General features: G+C 31.8%; 1 protein-coding gene across 46 annotated transcripts in view; it reads left to right on the forward strand.

Moving 5' to 3' along the window:
• Positions 1-3,640: 3,640 nt before the first annotated feature.
• Positions 3,641-18,098, forward strand: part of LOC145284881 (CLIP-associating protein 1-B-like) — a 450,911-nt gene continuing 436,453 nt past the window's right edge. For all 46 annotated transcript variants that reach the window (XM_080133909.1, XM_080133914.1, XM_080133920.1 and 43 more), the window contains exons 1-2: positions 3,641-3,761; positions 8,114-8,711. In XM_080133909.1, coding sequence (XP_079990035.1) covers positions 8,532-8,711 — 180 coding nt within the window. In that variant the 5' untranslated portion in view covers positions 3,641-3,761; positions 8,114-8,531. The remainder of the gene's footprint in view (positions 3,762-8,113; positions 8,712-18,098) is intronic.

Here is an 18,098-nt window from a genome sequence, read left to right on the forward strand (position 1 = left end):
TTAAATACAGAAGTAATCAACCATCTCAGTAAAAATAACCTTCTTAGTGACACACAATATGGTTTCCATTCTGCTAGATCTACAGCAGATGTGTTTACAGTTATATCTCATAGGATTAGTGAATCTCTTGATGGAGGCAACCTTTCTAGGGCAATTGCTCTTGACATATCTAAGGCCTTTGATAGGGTATGGCATAAAGGTTTACTTCACAAGATCTCTAGCTATGGTATAGCTGAAAATGTCTTCTCAATTATTAAATCATTTCTTTCTGATAGGTTCATAAGAGTAATAGTTGAGGGGCAAAAATCAGAAACTCACCATATTAATGTTGGAGTCCCTCAGAGGTCTATCCTGGGCTCAACTCTTTTCCTGATCTACATTAATGATCTTCCAAATCACATCCTTACATCATTTGTAGACATTTATGCTGATGACACTACCATTTATGGTAGCACATCTAAGACAGTAAACAACCAAGTTCTCTCCGATTCTCTCTCCTCTGATCTTGAGCATGTGGTGCAATGGGGAAAGGAGTGGCTGGTTACTTTTCATGCATCTAAAACCAAGCTTTTATCTTTACATCATCAACGTTCTGATCCCCATCTGGCATCAATTGAAATGAATGGCTCTTGTCTTCAGGAGGCCTCAAGTTTTGACAAGCTTCTGGGCTTGACCTTTACTCCTGATCTTAAATGGAACTCGTACATCAACTCTGTTGCCAAGGCCGCTGGAAAAATGGTAGGATCCTTCTATTGATCCAGTAGATATCTCACTGCTGATGCAATTCTCTATCTATATCAGAGCCAGGTACGTCCAAGGATGGAATACTGTTGCCACATCTGGGCAGGAGCTGCTAAAAAGGACTTGTCCTGCCTTGATAGAGTTCAAAATAAACTTCGTAGCCTCGTAGGAGATGCCTTTTTCTCTTCCCTGCCACCTCTATCTCACAGAAGAGATGTTGCAAGTTTGTCTCTGCTGTATCGTTATTTTCATAACAAGTGCTTGGCTGAGCTTCAATATATGGTCCCCTCTCGCCAAACTTTCACAAGAAACACTCGTTAAGCTGAAAACACTATTAATAATTCCCCCCACTCTTTTTCTGTGCCTAAACCTAAACATAGATTCCATGAACAAAGCTTCTTTCTTAGAACTGCACGCCTGTGGAATTGTCTTCCGTTTTCCTGCTTTCCAGCTGACTACAATATGGTTGTCTTCAAGTCTAATGTAAACAAGTTCTTGATTAGCCGCTCCACTTGTTAACAAATTGACCAAATTTCCATTTACTAATGATTACTATATTGCCTAATTTCTACTGTACACTCTTTAACCCTTATCCTCGAGTGGCCTCTTGGCCTTGATAATTTGGTGATGCCTATGTGGAAAAAAAAAGTATAAATGTCCCTACATTATTCATACCACTGAATGGCAGATTCCAATGTAATGCCATTCATACACCCAGAAGAGGTCACTTGCACTTGATCGACAAAATTAAAAATGATTTGAAACATTAGGGTAAGCATTAATTTAGAGTTTTAGAAGAAACTCCTATGTCTTATGGAAAGCCATTTTTTGAACTTGGGGCACCTCCAACACACAGTGTCATTTTTGAAGGCTGCAGAATTCTGTGTAAACATAACACGTCCACAGCACACAACTAATTGCTCGCCAATAGCAATTTTTATTTTGCAAAATTCACAACATTGTCACTTCTAAAATTTTCAAACAATTCCATTCTGTAGTTCACTGAAGAAGTAATCATATGTCCAAATTTAATGTGTTGAAAACATGCAAGCTGAGAATAGTAGTCTGAAAGGAAACGTGTGGAAAACACGCAAGCTGAGAATAATAGTCCAAAAGGAAACGTGCAGAAAACACGCAAGCTGAGAATAATAGTCCAAAAGTAAACATGTGGAAAATACAAAAGCTGAGAATAGTAGTCCAGAAGGAAACATGTGGAAAACACGCAAGCTGAGAATAGTAGTCCAAAAGGAAACATGTGGAAAATATGCAAGCTGAGATTAATAGTCCAAAAGGAAACATGTGGAAAACACGCAAGCTGAGAATAGTAGTCCAAAAGGAAACATGTGGAAAACACGCAAGCTTAGAATAGTAGTCCAAAAGAAAACATGAGGAAAATATGCAAGCTGAGATTAATAGTCCAAAAAGAAACATGTGGAAAACACGCAAGCTTAGAATAGTAGTCCAAAAGAAAACATGAGGAAAATATACAAGCTGAGATTAATAGTCCAAAAGGAAACATGTGGAAAACACGCAAGCTTAATAGTCCAAAAGCTGAGAATTATAGTCCAAAAGGAAACATGAGGAAAACACGCATGGGGACGGGAGGGTACCCCACCATTTGTTTTAATTGTGGAGCGTGTTTTATGGCTTTTGAAATAATGTCATGTCATTATTTCACTGCGGGTCAATGACTGCAAAGTACGGGAAATTGAAATTTTCCTTAATTTGCCTGACGCTAAAATATTTGCTTTATTTTTATTGTTGTTGTCTTCTTTAAATTTTATTTTTACCGTTTCTTGTAAGGGAATTCCAGGACATCTCGCCGGTTATGTGACTAATCACATGACACATCAGTATAAAGAAATGGACACTTAGTCAGGAAGCAATGATGTAGAACGTTATAAGGAGAAAATGAAACATCTTATTAAAAGTCATTAAATTTATTTATTTAAAAATTTTTTTCCCTGCTAATACGATATTTAAATCTGTAATCTATGATAATTGTCAGAAAAAAAGTTAGAGAAGGTGGAAACACGCATTTTTAGGGGTGTGGGCACTCTCGTACAGGTCCAGTTCCCCTAAATAGTTTTTTCTTTTTTTCGAACAAATATATAATTTTAATTAAACATTTTTCGAATTAAAGCAACTTTGAAGGGTGAATAACAAATGCATAATTTAAATAAAACAAAAAAAAACGCCACCTAACGACAGTTTAGTGTTCGATTACTGCAGAAGTGCCACGGTTTTTATTGATTTTTAACAGTAAATTGTATTCATTATACAAGGATGATTTTGATATCAATAGTTCGAATTGAGTTGTCTCCCCCTTAGTTATAAAACATGGCTGATCAAACCCTACACCTCACTTCGTCCTAAAATTTGATTTTCTTAGTTAAAAATATAACCTCTTGATCTATTTACGTGATTTTTTAGATATGACATCTTTGTTACATGACGAGTACGTTAAGATTTTTTCCGTATTTTCTTTTTCGGGGAAAATCGGTTTAATCAATTTTTTAAATATTAGTAGGGGCCCCCCGAATTCAGTTCCTCAAAATTGGGCATTCTGGATATAGGCAGACAAAAAAATTGTCTCAGTTTAGAAGGATTTCTCATCTTCTAATCGGGGACAGTGCAGACTGCAGATTACATTGTGATTGGACTCCCGACAGTCAGTTTCGCATATTTTTCTCGTTAATAAATATTCAACGAACCCGTAGAAAGTTCATAAGGATGAGAGAAATAAGAGAGAAAAATGGGTAAAATATATATATTTTTTTCATATTTATTTTTCGTAATTTATACTAATTCCGACATGACACGTAAATACGTAATGTTTTAACTTGAAATGCGTTGTTTCGAAAGATTATAATCAACACTAAGACAAATGGGTGAGGAGGAACTACCTCTTTTAAGTGGAAACTGAGGGAAATCTCGCGAGATTTTGCATAACAACGATAATTTGCGAGATTTTATGTAACTTAGATTTCCAATCCATGATGGCTGACCCTACTACTGAGGTATGTTGTCTCTTGCAAAAAATGCACATATTTTCACTTTATCAGACTTTGGCACATCTCTAATTTATTGCAGTTGCAATTAATGGTCCATATTAGTGTATCTGATCGGTTTTAAAAGCTTGCAATCGTCTCTCAGTCACAGTATAAATTATATTTGGCTTCGCTGGTGAATCACTGGAATAATGAATAACACCTAGATGTATTATTATTAGTATTTTTTTAAGTCTGTAGTCGTGGTTAGTTTTTATTTTAGTTGTTTTAGTGATCAATCTGACTTATAACAACATTCATTTTTCATTTGAGCTTATTTTGTTATTGACAAAATGTGGTAGTATTGGGTGTACTTTGTATATATATTTTTGTAGGCGAGTATATAAACTATCGTGCCAGATTCATCCATATATGGCAGTTATGACGTAGCCGACTTTATTGCGACTACAGATGCGGCTGTGTACGGTTTCGGCGTCCCAAATTCCCTTCTAAAAGAAGACAATCAGTTCGATACTTATTCGATCTGTAGTTTTTAAGATTAAATTGCTATCTAAGATATATTAGTAACAGAAAAATGTTCATATAGATTTGATTGAAGATCGATTTTTTTTTAAGAGAACGTTTTTTATCACGCGCGTGCATATGTGTGTGTGTGTGTGTGTGTGTATATATATATATATATATATATATATATATATATATATATATATATATATATATATACCGCTTCTTCACTGTGACCAGACACTGATTTTTATGCTTCTCTCAAAAAGGTTCAGTTTTTATTTAGTACACAAGCTTACATACTATCGAGCTATCTAAATGAACTTTAATACAATATTGGAATTTTTTTTTATTTTAGTAGTGTGTGTGTTTTGAGGACTGGTTTCTTCTGTGGAAAGCAACCATTTATTAAGTCGCCTGACGAGGACTTCTGGTGTTAACCAACCATTTGTCCGAAACATTAGCATGTTTGGTGTCGTGACCATGTAAATTTGTTTATATTAATAAAAATATATCTTGCTTTTCTGTTTATTGAGCACTCTTAACAACCGTTAAATTCATTAAGTTATCACTCTTGAATACCTTTAACCTCGTATTATATATATATATATATATATATATATATATATATATATATAGATAGATATGATTGTATGTATCGTTCTTCTTGTATGCTACTGAAGAACCTTTTTTTTTTTTTTTTGCTTGTTTCTGTTCCATGTTTTTTTTTTTTCCTTTCTAATATTAAAGTTAGCAACAAAACAAAATGCTAGGTTGTCTTAAACAAAGAATCGATATTAAATGAGATTGATACTTTTTATTTTATTACATCTGAAATTGCGATGTAATTTTATATGTGACTTCTTTTGAAAAAAAAAAAAAAAAAAAATTGGGACGCTTAAAGCGTAGACAGCCATACAGATGCTGCTACCGTCAACCGAGATGCTACTAGATTATTTTTCTTTATCGTGTTTTCTCATTTTTGTTATTATTAATATCTCCAAATCATCAGACAAGATCTTAAGTGCTTGTGTTTATCGTCTATGCGTAACTTTGATAAATACACATTAAGTTTTAACAGCATATTTAATTTGAAAAGAAAATAGTTTCTCTTAAAAACATTTAAAAATGTAAGCATGACTAATAATAATCATTGATTATATTTGGAATTATTTTTCTCTAAGCCTTCCACCTGGGCAACGCCGAATAAAGTTATTATGTATTATGTGCTTCTACAGAAGTTGAACCGAAGCAAACACCTTTGCCGAACTAAACTTGAAATTTAGGTTAAAAACATTCTATAGAATTACTACGAATTCTTGAAAAATAATTAGATACTCATGCAGTTTATGGATTGTACCGAACTAATGACGTTATTTAGAAAGCCATTCTTAACACGGGAAGGCGGGGCTTCGTTAACTATTAACAATTGAATGAACAAGATACAGTAAAAATGGTAAATTTATACAAATACCGTGAATGTAACATGAAAATTCGGTCACTGTGCACTGGTTGTCCAACCTGCAAAGGGTATTTATACCGAAAGCCGTTCCTAACATGGGGAGATTGAGGGTGTTTATTCCGAAAGGGATTTTATTTTCAACCTCCCCATGTTAAGAACGGCTTTCGGAATAAACACCCTTTTCAGGTTGGACAAACAGTGCGCATTGGCCGAAAAGTCTATATAAAAACTTGCACGGTTCGTAAACTGCATAAGTGAAGTACCAATAATTTAAATACTTAAAACAGCATTATAAAACATGTGGGGGGGGGGTGCTTACGATTTACTTTTAATAACTTTTTTTTATTTTAACCGGATGTATAAGTATTTTGTTACTTCTGCACAGGGTTTATATTACTGTACACAGATTCGAAAAAGTTATCAAAAAACAAATATATAACAAATAAATGTTATCAAAGGCAAGAGAAGTTACTTTTCTACCGAACTGGATATGTTTTTAGTGTTTTTATTTAATATAACATGTTTATTCAGCTCGAAAAACATACAGTGTTTACTGATGTATTGGAAAATTTAAAAAATGGCGCCTGACTCTCTCTCAGTAAGTTTGGGAAAAGGAGTTAAAAATAAAAAGTATACAAAATACTGTTAAAAACCCACCGAATATATGTCGGCCTATGTTGCGGTAACATATATTGAGCGAGTTTCTAACAGTATTTGTATATTTTTTTATTTTTAACTCCTGTTCCCAAACTTACCGTATCAGAAAGTCGGCCCCTAATTTTAATTTTCCAGTACATCAGTAAACAGTATGTTTTTCGAGCTGAATAAACATGTTACATTAAATAAAAACACTAAAAAATTATCCAGTTAGGTAGAAAAGTAACTTATCTTACCTATGATAATATTTATTTATGTTTGTTTTTTGACAACTGTTTCGAATCTGTGTGCAGTTTAAACGATTTCTGATGAATGAGAGCTAAAACTTGGAGGGTAATCATTAAAGATTGCATTGAGAGAAGAATGCGAGAGAAAAAAAAAACTATAAATATTAAAAGTGGTCATGTTTTTGTTAAGTATTATTAGATAAGGAATCATTTCGAGTAAAGGTCCATTTAATATTACACATATAAATTGAGAAAAACACGTTTGAAATGTGTTCTGTTAACATTGTTAGCAAGCGAAATCAAAACAAAATAGCGACAGAATATGACCTGATGTCATAATTTCACTTATTCTCCATATTGACACATGTCAAGCGTGTTTTTCAAATTTATATGTATAATACTAAATGGATTATAATTCTGATTTTTCATTTGATAAAAATAACTTGAAAGCATTTTCCAGTATAACCAACAAAACGAAAAAGTGGTCAAAAACCAAATATAATAGATAAATGTTACCAAAGGCAAGAAATTTATTGGGTAGATTTTACCAGTATACTGTTTAATGTTGGAGAATTATTGAGACTCTGCAGATGACCATCTCATATCGGTCATTTTTATTGTTATTCAAATTTAAGACTGCACCACTTGTGTTTTCCAAGTAAATAAACGCTTTAAAATAAAATAAAAAAACTTGTTCATGTAGGTAGAAGAGTAACTTATTTTGCCTTTAGAAACATGTAATATTTTTGACTACTAATGGGGGTACGTATTTAATTGGTGCCCACATCACCAGTATGTGACACAAGGTCAAGAAAGTAGAGATCTAAGCAAGCTCCCTAAAGGAGGGGCACTTTTGTAATTACAAAAATTGTTTGAGTATCCCCGTCAGCATTCTCTGGTCCGGGCACTTCAGGCAACAAACCTCAGTCCGACAGGTACTGGGCCTGTTCCCGGCCCCGCACCTGTCGGGCTGAGTGTCAAGAACAGATCCTTGGCGTGTTCTACACCCTGTCTCCCTGCAATTTATAAGCGATGCTGCTAGGAACTGATGAATCAAATTCACATTCTGCTACCAAACAATCAGAAACTGGAATTACTCCATAAAAATTAAACCTTTTCTGTAGCAACTTTGCTATATATACATTTTCTTCGTGTCAACACAGGAAGAATCTTTTGTTCTGTGGCTACAAAAATTATAAAGTCGAGGAAGTTTTTTCTTTTTTTTTTTAAATTGTTAGGTGAAAACACAATATAGTTACAAAACACCCTCCCCATTTTAAGAATGGCTTTCGAAATAATGTTATTATTTCAACGCGGTACCAAAGATACATAAGTACCTTGTTTTGTTTGCTTATACAAATAATTTTTTTGCATACTGTTGTTGACGCGACCTTTAACGATTACTAGTTAGGGTTAAGAATGTTTAGTTAATATTGTGTAGAAGTACTAGTATTTTTATATATATTTTCTCTTATTAATTTTTTTTCTCCTCTATTTTCATGTCTTTTCAGAGCGAGCATCAGAATCAGCCGTCGTCACCATTGTCAGCTCTTTCTCAGTGAGTTTTTACATAAATGAAGAAATAAAAGGGAAGAAGAAAAAAAAATAGCAAATTTTAATCTTGACAACCCAAACCAACCTTAGGTTGTTACCTCTTTTGGATTCATTTGTCTTCGTCTATTAATTTTTAGTGCTGTTTGTTGTTCAGGTTGCCCCCCAGCTGCCGACTGGGAGAGAACAGCGACGACAAACACGCACGTACTTTGATTATTAAAAATCCAAAACGCCAACCAAACGGAAGCAAAAACTGAGCAAAATTCGGAAAAGAAAGAAGAAAAAACCCTAAAGAACTCCCTCCCCCCCCAAAAAAAGTAACATTTGTTACAAAGAAGGAGTATTAGTATTGAACGAGACCAAATAATACCAACCATGGCGATATGTTTGGACAATTTCATGCCTAATGTCATTACCCAGGATACAAGGAGCAGGTCGCTTGTTCATTCGGATCTTGTGGCCTATCTAAGCGATCCCGGGGCATCCCTAGCCTGTGAGGACATCGATCAATTTATCAATGGCCTTGTTGCATGGGTCAACAGCAGCAACTTCAAGGTAAAAAAAATACTTAAAACAAAAAACAAAATGTGCATTCTATTTTTGGTGCTTGTGTAGATTTTTTTTTTTTTTTTTTACCAACACATTTCAGGTGAAAAAACATTAGTACTTGCATGTCATGTCGAAATTAGTATACATTCTAAAAAATTACCAAAAATAATCCATTAGAAAAATAATTACATATAAAAATAGAATTTATCAAGTTTTATTGCATGTTTTTCACCTTTTAATGTGGAAGGCTTGTGCGACCAGATCAGTAAGACAAACAAAGGAGATAACCCTTTACTTAAATTGACTTGCTTTAAGGGTCTGCCACTTTAAAGCACATATTTAAAAACAATGTAATTGTGGATGTTTTTTTTTGTTTTTTTTTTTTTTGTTAAAAATACATCTAGCATATATAGTGTCGTATATAGCAGTGTCAGAAACCGACCTTAAGAATGTGTGAAAAAAATTGAATAATTCAACCTCCTATCTTTACAAGCTTATAACTACTTGAAAAATGTAATTCAAACCCTAATTCTTTTTCAATTGAAGGAGAAAAGACCAAATTTAAAGAAAATAACAGGTTTAATAGCAAATTATACAATGTTTTTTTTTTTTAATCGGTTTTCTTTAAAAAAGATTTGAAGAAAATCAACAAAATTTTACTTCAATTATAAAAAAATCGATATAAATTCCAAAAAATCACTTACCTATAAAAAAATACTATTCAATGTGTAGTTCCATTCTTCATTGTTAAGAATTTATCCATATTTATATTTTAAATTCCATTTATTTTTTAAATTAAAGAATTTTTAAACGGCTATTTGAAAAAGGCGCTATTACGTAAGCATTTTTACGTTCTTATCGAAACACCGGAAGTACTGGTTTGTTCTTGTTTAGAACTACAGATGGACAGAAGGAAGTAAAAACCACATGTTTGCGTTAGCTGTCTAGCCTTGTGCATGAAGAAATATGTTCCCATAGTTTAAAACTAGTAAAATTTTACTTATAAGATTTTGCCTTAAAAAAAAAAAACAGTTGAGGAATTTTTTTTTTCTTTTCTCAAAGAAATACATAAATTTTTGATTTAATATATTTTGATTCTACTTTATCGAGTGAATTTTTTTTTTTTTTTTTTTTTAAATATCTGAAAAAAGAAAACATTGAATGAAATAAAAAAAAATTGTCATCAGCGTCCAATACTTACTGAACAATATAAGCAGAACATAGGCTTCCAATTAAAAAAAAAAAAAAATTTAACGTGGTTTTTTAAAAAAAGGTTTTACACTATGGACTTTACAGGTAAATTTACAAAAAACACTTCTTTGTTTTTGTTTTAATTTACAATATATTATTGATTGATCTTTATCTTCAATTTATGATATATAAAACTTTGAGTAAATTAATTATCAAAATTTTAATAGACATTTCGAAATGGGGGGGGGTGAATTTAAAAAACAACATTTGTCTAAAATATTATATACGATTTATTGGAAAGAGCATAAAATTTCACATTGACCCTGAAAATATCATAAAAATTTAACCAGTAGAAAAATTTTGATAGATTTTTAAAGTTCAAAAATTGAAAAAAAAATTAACTCGTAAAATTCAATTGATTTCATTACGTAAAAAAAAAAATGGCTGCATGAAGGTGCGCCAGCACTTTGTAAACACTGTTTTTTAAAAAATAAAACATACTTTTATTATTTTTTAAACAACTTTAATAGTTTATTTTGGAAGTATATTCCATAAAGAAAATAAGCAACCCACTTTTAAAAGAGAAATTATGAGTTTTTTATATTCGCAGTTTCGTGTTAGGGGTGTCAAAAATTCCCCCAAAATTCTGATACACCTATAGATGTGCTAGATGTATTTTGTAATTTTTGGAATTTACCCTAATTTTGACATGACACCTAACTACGTAATGTTTTCACCTGAAATGCGTTTAGTTTAAAAGATTATCAAGCTAAAACAAGCACTCTATTTGTTTTTTCTTTCTTTTACAATATATTTCAGGGTTAATTTTTGCACTTTGCTTCCACACTATTAATAAAAAAGATAAAACAATAATATTCTATTTTGTTTTCGCCCGATTACACATCAACACACCGGATAAAAAAGATTAAATGAGGGTTCACTTTACTAAGTTAATATAACGTAAAATGATCACTCACTTTCTGACCAGAAAGGGTTATTGATCATCTAGTTCTTAATCACAAAATGTAGAAGACAATGAGTAACTATTTTTTTGTATTCTCCAAATGGCTGCCGTTTTTATACAAAATTGTGTGACCACTTTTTGTGTGCTTCTCGATAACTTGCACATTATTGTTAATTGTTTAAGCTATTACTGAGATCAATGGAATAGCGTAAAATACTAAAATGAAAACTAAAACTGCTTTTTTTGTTTTCTGATATTTTTGTTTTACATCAACCATAAATTCTTTCTAGTTTCATAAATTGAATGTATTTTTAATTTCATGATTACAACCATTTTGTAACTTGTGAACCATATACTTGTTCCATAAACTATATACAGTAGAACCCTGGTATACGGTTTTAAAAATTAACAAAATGCAGTACAGTATATAATACACATGTATATAATCAAATAACACCGTAAGGCGGGCAAATACCATAACCAGGGGCCAGAAAAACATATTTCACATCGTAACCTGAAAAAAAAACGTATCCTAGGGACACCGTATCCTGAGGTTCTATTGTAAAACTGTTTTTCCATAAACCATATTAAATTAGATTTTCCCCAATTTTTTATTGCATAATTTGTGAAAAAGACTTCCATTAGAATTGGATGTCATTTTGAAAAAGGGGGAGATAACAGCTGTTTGTAGGCCTTATGGTCTACCATAGCTTAGGTAATATCACGTAGCAACAAATTGCTGGAAGAAATTATTGTATTTTTAGCAAAATGCGCAATTATTTATCAGTTTTTTTTTTTTTTTTTTTTTTTTTGTATCGATTCTTCAAAGCATTTCCTATTTAATGGTACTGGGCTCATTAAAAGAAAATTATTCATATATTTTCCAAAGATTTAAAATTGTCTTTCATAAAAATAATGAAAATATATTAAAAATTTTTTCTAATCTGAAAGATAATTATTGTTTAACATATTCAACACATTTCACACTTCAAAATGCAAAAAGTGAAAAATTAAACACATTCAAAATTTGGATTTTTAACCTTAAAATCTGATACATGCACAAGTGTTTGTTTGTTTTTTTTTGTTTTTTTCATCTACAATCCTTACCCTCCCCACAGTACAATATATTTTGTTGAATTTCGGATGATTTATTTTAAAGCATATTTGTAACCACAAATAAAGAAGGGGGGTGTTTGTAGGCAAACATACACACACACACACACACACACACACACAGATATATATATATCGATTACGAAAAAAAAGTACACCATTATAAAAGTTCATTCTTCACTTAATAATCAGTGAAAATTTTGTATTAATTAGATAATTACTTGAGTTTTGGTAGATTTTTAAAGAGACTCGGTCAAAAAATACTTTGTCTCTTCCGTTTTAGCCGTGCCTAACGAACTTTTAAAAAAAACTGACCCGAGTGCATTGAAGTTAGCTTGTAAACAATTCTACTGTTTTAATCTATTAAGGTGGGGGGGGGTACAAATTCACGATGCTTCGAAACTTGCAAAGAATTGAAAGGATGTATTCTGTTGAATAGAAAGTCATTTGTTTTTTTGTTTTTTTTAATGATTCTTAGCAAATCGTTACGTATATAAAAAAAAAAAAAATCACAATTGGTGCTTATGTAAAAAAAAAAAAGTTCCGGGGAGGCTTGCCTGGTCGTTGAATACGCTTAAATATGATATTTTAATTTGTCCAGATTTAGTATATATTATTAGTCGTAATTTCAAAAGTAAAATATTTGGATGCCATCAGCTAGAATCGAAACTGAAAGCAAAACTGTACCAACGTGACACACATATGAACAGATTAGAAATAAACTAATATGAATTTACAAAATTTTTAACGATTTTTTTTTTTTTTCAATTTTGACTTAATTTTTGTCCACTTAAAAACTATTTTAACTGGCTAAAGACCCATAAAAGAACGGCCCATAAAAATCCAATCAATATGAAGACACAGACATAGTGAGTTTTATAAATTAGATTTTCAAGTTAAATTCAGCTGTTACGGTATTTTTTTATTTATTAAATTGTTAGGTGAAAGTACAGAATAGTTACAAAGCACCCTCCCCATGTTGAAGAATGAGTTTCTAAATAATAACGTTATTTTTTACGGAACATTTCTGCATAAGTACCTCGAAAGTTATGGGGGAAAATTTGAGATTAAAACAAAACTTAACGGTTATTTAATTTTATAGCAATTTGACTCAATTAATAATTTAATAACCAGACGATACCATAATTAAATTTACAGTACTGCTGCAGTTTACAGACTATTATGAAATAACGTTATTTAGAAATTCATTCTTAACATAGAGCTCTTTGTTTATCTAACAATTTGATAAACAAAAGATAACGTAAAATTTGAATTTAACTGAAAATCCTGTTTAAAAAACAAAAAACGATTCGTAAACTGGAGTAGTAGTACCAATTTTCAGAATCCTATCAATAAATAATTTGCTAAAAAAAAAAAAAGACTCCCGAACAACATTTTTTTTTTTTTTTTTTTTTTTTAAATATTTGTACAATGTACAGGCAGGGCATTTTTGGTTGTAGAAATTGAATAAATAAATGAAATGCCTATGTAAATCAATAAATTCTTTTCAGTGTAACTTCGTAATGTTTTTTTTTCTTTTAGTTGTAAAAAATTATATTTTTGTAATATTTAGTTAATTCTAAATTAAAATGAACTCTATTAAAAAGTATATAAAATCAATAAATATGCTAAGACGTTGAAAAGAAAAAAGGATTTTAATATAGTTGTAATGTTTGTTTCCTCCCCACAACAACAGCTGCTACGCGTGTGCGAAAGGAATTTTAAATCTAACATTTTCTCTTGTGTAAAAGCTTGAATTATAATAACGCCTTAAATTTTCATGACAATTTTTTTTACTGAGTTTTTTTATTTTCATGCTTTTTTTTTATTAAAATCATGTACTTCATTTTCAATTTTTTTTCTACCCCCCCCCAAATGATGTTGCACTTGTGATGTTTGTTTTGTTGTTGCCTCGTACGTGGCCCACAAATCCACAACTGTTTTTTTTTCCCATTTCATTGATAATTAAATTCCCTGTATTTATTTATTTAGCAATTATCTACTTCTGCTTCTGTTCGTTTATAAAACACATCTTTTTAACATTATCTCGTCTGAAATTATTATCTACCTGTTATTTATTATCTGGTATTGCCCCGGAATTTTTACTTTTTATTTTATTATTATTAGAGCTCTTCTGTTTGTTATATGACAATAACTGTTAAGGCCAATGTTGTTTTAATCTCCATTTATAAACTGATTGCATGTAAATATCTTCCAAGACTTCCAATCTTTTAAACAAATGAGGATTTGCTAAGCAAAAGCCAGAAATGACTTTCTAATGCTTTCGAGCTTCGAACGATCATATTTTTTCTTTCTTTTAAGTATTAACAAAAGATTAAACTGGCTGATTTGTTTTTGTAGGAACCGAAATTTATTCTTATTGATTTAATTTCATATTTTTTAAATAGGGATTTAAATTTTTTTTTTTTTTTTTTTTTTTTTTTTGTACTTTACTATGGTATCTTTGATTTCAATAAATAATCAATTAAGTCATGTAGGGACGAGAAACACACAAACACGAAGTGTTAGCATTTTATTATTTTAGAGATTTTGACTTGTTTCATTATTTTCTTTTTATTTATGTAGATGTTATGTTTTTATTATGGGAGCAATACAACTTTAAGTAAGTAATATATCATAATTGGAGCCGAGATCGACTTTGAAGCATAATTAAAAAATTTAGATTAGCCGAATTATTTAACATTAATTTTGTCCATTTCTTTTGTCTTAATTAAATAAGTCTTAGATTAAAATTGCAAACCACTTATATATTTACTTGATTGTTGATTTAATTGCTAATTAATTATGCAAGGTCGTTGACTAAAATATTTTTCTAACGGTGGTTCTACCCATAACCATCCAATATACCTATTAACCCACATAAGAATTTTGACTTTTCAACGTTTCCCTTCCAAGACGAATTGTTTTTAACAGAACAGTTTTAATGAAAGCCAATGTTGTCTTACGAATAATTTTCTATTTTTTTTTATGTCGATAGTTATGATCTTTGATGCCATTCGAAAAGAAAAATTATCTCAACGCGTAAATTTTTTTTTTTTTTTTTTTTACATGGGGGTCACCATTTATCAAAGCCCGAAGGCCACTCGGGGATAAGGGTTATTGCGTGTACAGTAATCAATGACATAGTATTGTAGTAATCATTAGTGTTGGAGATTTAATAGTCTTAAGGGGGCAGTTTGTCAGGAGTTTGTTTATGTTGGACTTGAAGACATCCAAGTTGTAGTCAAGTGGAAAACAGGCAAGCAGCAGAGAGTTCCAAATGGGGGAAATTGACAGTAGTTTCAGCCAGATGGGTGTTTCTCGTGAAAGATTGGCGAGAGGGGACGAGAGATTGGAGCTCAGACGAGCACTTGCCATGGAAATAACGATAAAACAAAGACAGGCTCGCAACGTCTTTTCTGTGGGAGAGAGGTTGCAGGGAAGAGAAAAGGGCACCCCCCACTAGACCACTAGACCACGAAGTCTATTTTGCACTCTGTCAAGGCAGGATAGGCTGTTTTTAGCAGCTCCTGCCTAGATGTGGCAGCAGTACTCCATCCTTAGACGTACTTGGCTTTTATAAAGATAGAGAATTGCATCAGCAGTGAGATATCTTCTGGAGCGGTAGAAGAATCCCACCATTTTCCCAGCGTCCTTGGCAACAGACCTGATGTACGTGTTCCATTTCGGATCAGGAGTAAAGGTCAAACCCAGAAGCTTGTCAAAACATGAAGCCTCCCCAAGACATCATTTCAATTGATGCCAGATTGGGATCAGAGCGTTGATGTAAAGATAGAAGCTTGGTTTTGGATGCATTAAAAGTGACCAGCCACCTCTTCCCCCATTGTACCACGCGCTCAAGATCAGAGGAGAGAGAATTAGAGAGAACTTCATCATTTACGGCCTTTGATGTGTTGCCATAGATGGTTGTCTCATCAGCATAGATGTCAACGAATGATTTTTAAAGGAATTGGCATCTAGAGGATGTTATTTCTTATGGAATCAATTTAGAGTATTGACGGAGAATCTAGAGTCACTATTGGAAATTGTTTAACAGTTTATCATCTGAATGCCGCAAAAGAAAATGTGAGAAAGGCAGACAACACTAAGCAGATGAGGAATTATGGGTTTGTATTACAATTCACTGAAGTTTGAAAAAGTTGTTAAAAAACAAATATTACAAATGTTATCAAAAGCAAAATTAATTACTTTTCTACCTAACTGAATAAGTTTTTAGGGCTTCTATTTAATCTCAAATGTTTATATGACTCAAAAAACAAGTAATATTGAGTGCTATCAGACAAAAAGAAAAAATGGCCGTGATGTCTTTGAAATCTTGACAAAGACTTCAAAATAAAACAAAATGGTGGTAGAAACCTACCCAATAAATGTTAGTGACATTTATTGGCTGGGTTTGAAGTGATCATTGAGACTTCAAAGATGTAAAGAGACTCTGCGGCCATTTTTTCTTGTTCTCCGGCAGTGTTCAATATTACTTGTTTTTTGAACAAAATAAAAATTTTACATTAAATAAAAATGTTAAAAACTTATTTATTCACTTAGGTAGAAAAGTGACTTTTCTTGTCTTTGATAACATTTATTTGTCATATATTGTTTTTCTGACAATTTTTTCGTACCTCTGGATTGTGAAACAAACACAGGATTATGATTAGAACAAAAGATTAGGTTAGGTTTAAAAAACATTAGCTCCAAGAAAAACAATGTCTCCCAAATTGTAAACTGCTTTGGCCATTTCCAGGACTGACTCGTGATTCTCCATCAATTATCGGAACTGACTCCATAAGAACTTTAATCCTTAAAAGTACCTTAAAACGAATTAAAGCCAAGAAATTTTGTAAAAAGAAAATCATTTGTATGTTATGGCAATGTCATGTACAATTTGGTGACATCTGTTCGATTGTAATTTGTTTTTGATAAATAACTTGTGTGAATTTATATAAACAAATTCTATATTTTCATTGTTGTATATAATTTATAAAAAGCTTTAATAGGTTTATGTATGTTCGTAACATCAGCTCAGATGAAAATGTCAAATGTATGACCGCGTTTGATCTGCTCTCAAAATAGTGTGTGTAGGGGGGGGGGGTAAGGTGTACATTTCTAAAATGACCCAGATTGTGAAAGGCACCAGGTCTTCCTCCATTAAACTGTCACATCCTATACTTTGGTGTATGGTGTAGGGGGTAAATACCACCTGGCTGTGTTTATTTGTATTAAAAAAAGTTCTATCTCGTGAATCTTCTAACATAGCACTTAATTTTGGAAAATCTGTAGTTTTTTCCTTTTGAGCATTTGTTTTTTTCGTCCAGAGAGCAAGATTTTTTTTAAAGGAGATAATTTTTACATCAGTATTCACCATGGTGATTTAAATTCTGCATGTGTGAATTAAGTTCATTTAGATGCATGGCATATAAATAAGCATGCTTTACTTGCCAGGCAACATCCTTAAAGCAATCCATTATAGAGAACAATTTTAGAATCTTTCCTCGATAGAGCCAACACACATAATGATGTGACAAATCTTTGTAATATGATTTGATGTCTTCATACATTTTATGAAAAATGTGTGAATTTAAACTTGTGACCTTGATAAAGTTCACTATATATATATATAGATATAGAGGCCACACAAGTTGCTGACCATTCCAAGTCAAAAATGTTAGAAGGGTCATATTCATATAGATTTTAACCTTATTGGCTATACCCATGCTCCTCCTACTGCTAACCCTGCCCGCCCTACACATGTTTCCATCATTTACTCTGGGGAAAAAAACGTTCTTGTTTTTTTCAAAAGACTTTTTGTATTCTTACACATCAACACATAGGAAATAAATACAGAAAAGATATAAACATTTATATATTTTTCTTATCGATTTTTTTTATTCATGCATATATATATATATATATATATATATATATTACTAGCATTTCAGCTCGGCGTTGCCCGGGTGTTTGGAGGTGTGTGTTGAGTAAAAAAAATAAAAATAAAAGTGGTAGTAGAAAGGCAGGCTCGAACCCGTAACACAAAGGAGGAAAAGAATGGGGGAAAAAACTGACGTCTTTGCTGTAACGACCACCGCCAAAAGGGAAGTGACGTAGATTTT

The sequence above is a fragment of the Euprymna scolopes genome, chromosome 9, assembly GCF_053919585.1.
Source record: "Euprymna scolopes isolate OS-2025 chromosome 9, ASM5391958v1, whole genome shotgun sequence".
NCBI classification, from domain to species: domain Eukaryota; kingdom Metazoa; phylum Mollusca; class Cephalopoda; order Sepiida; family Sepiolidae; genus Euprymna; species Euprymna scolopes.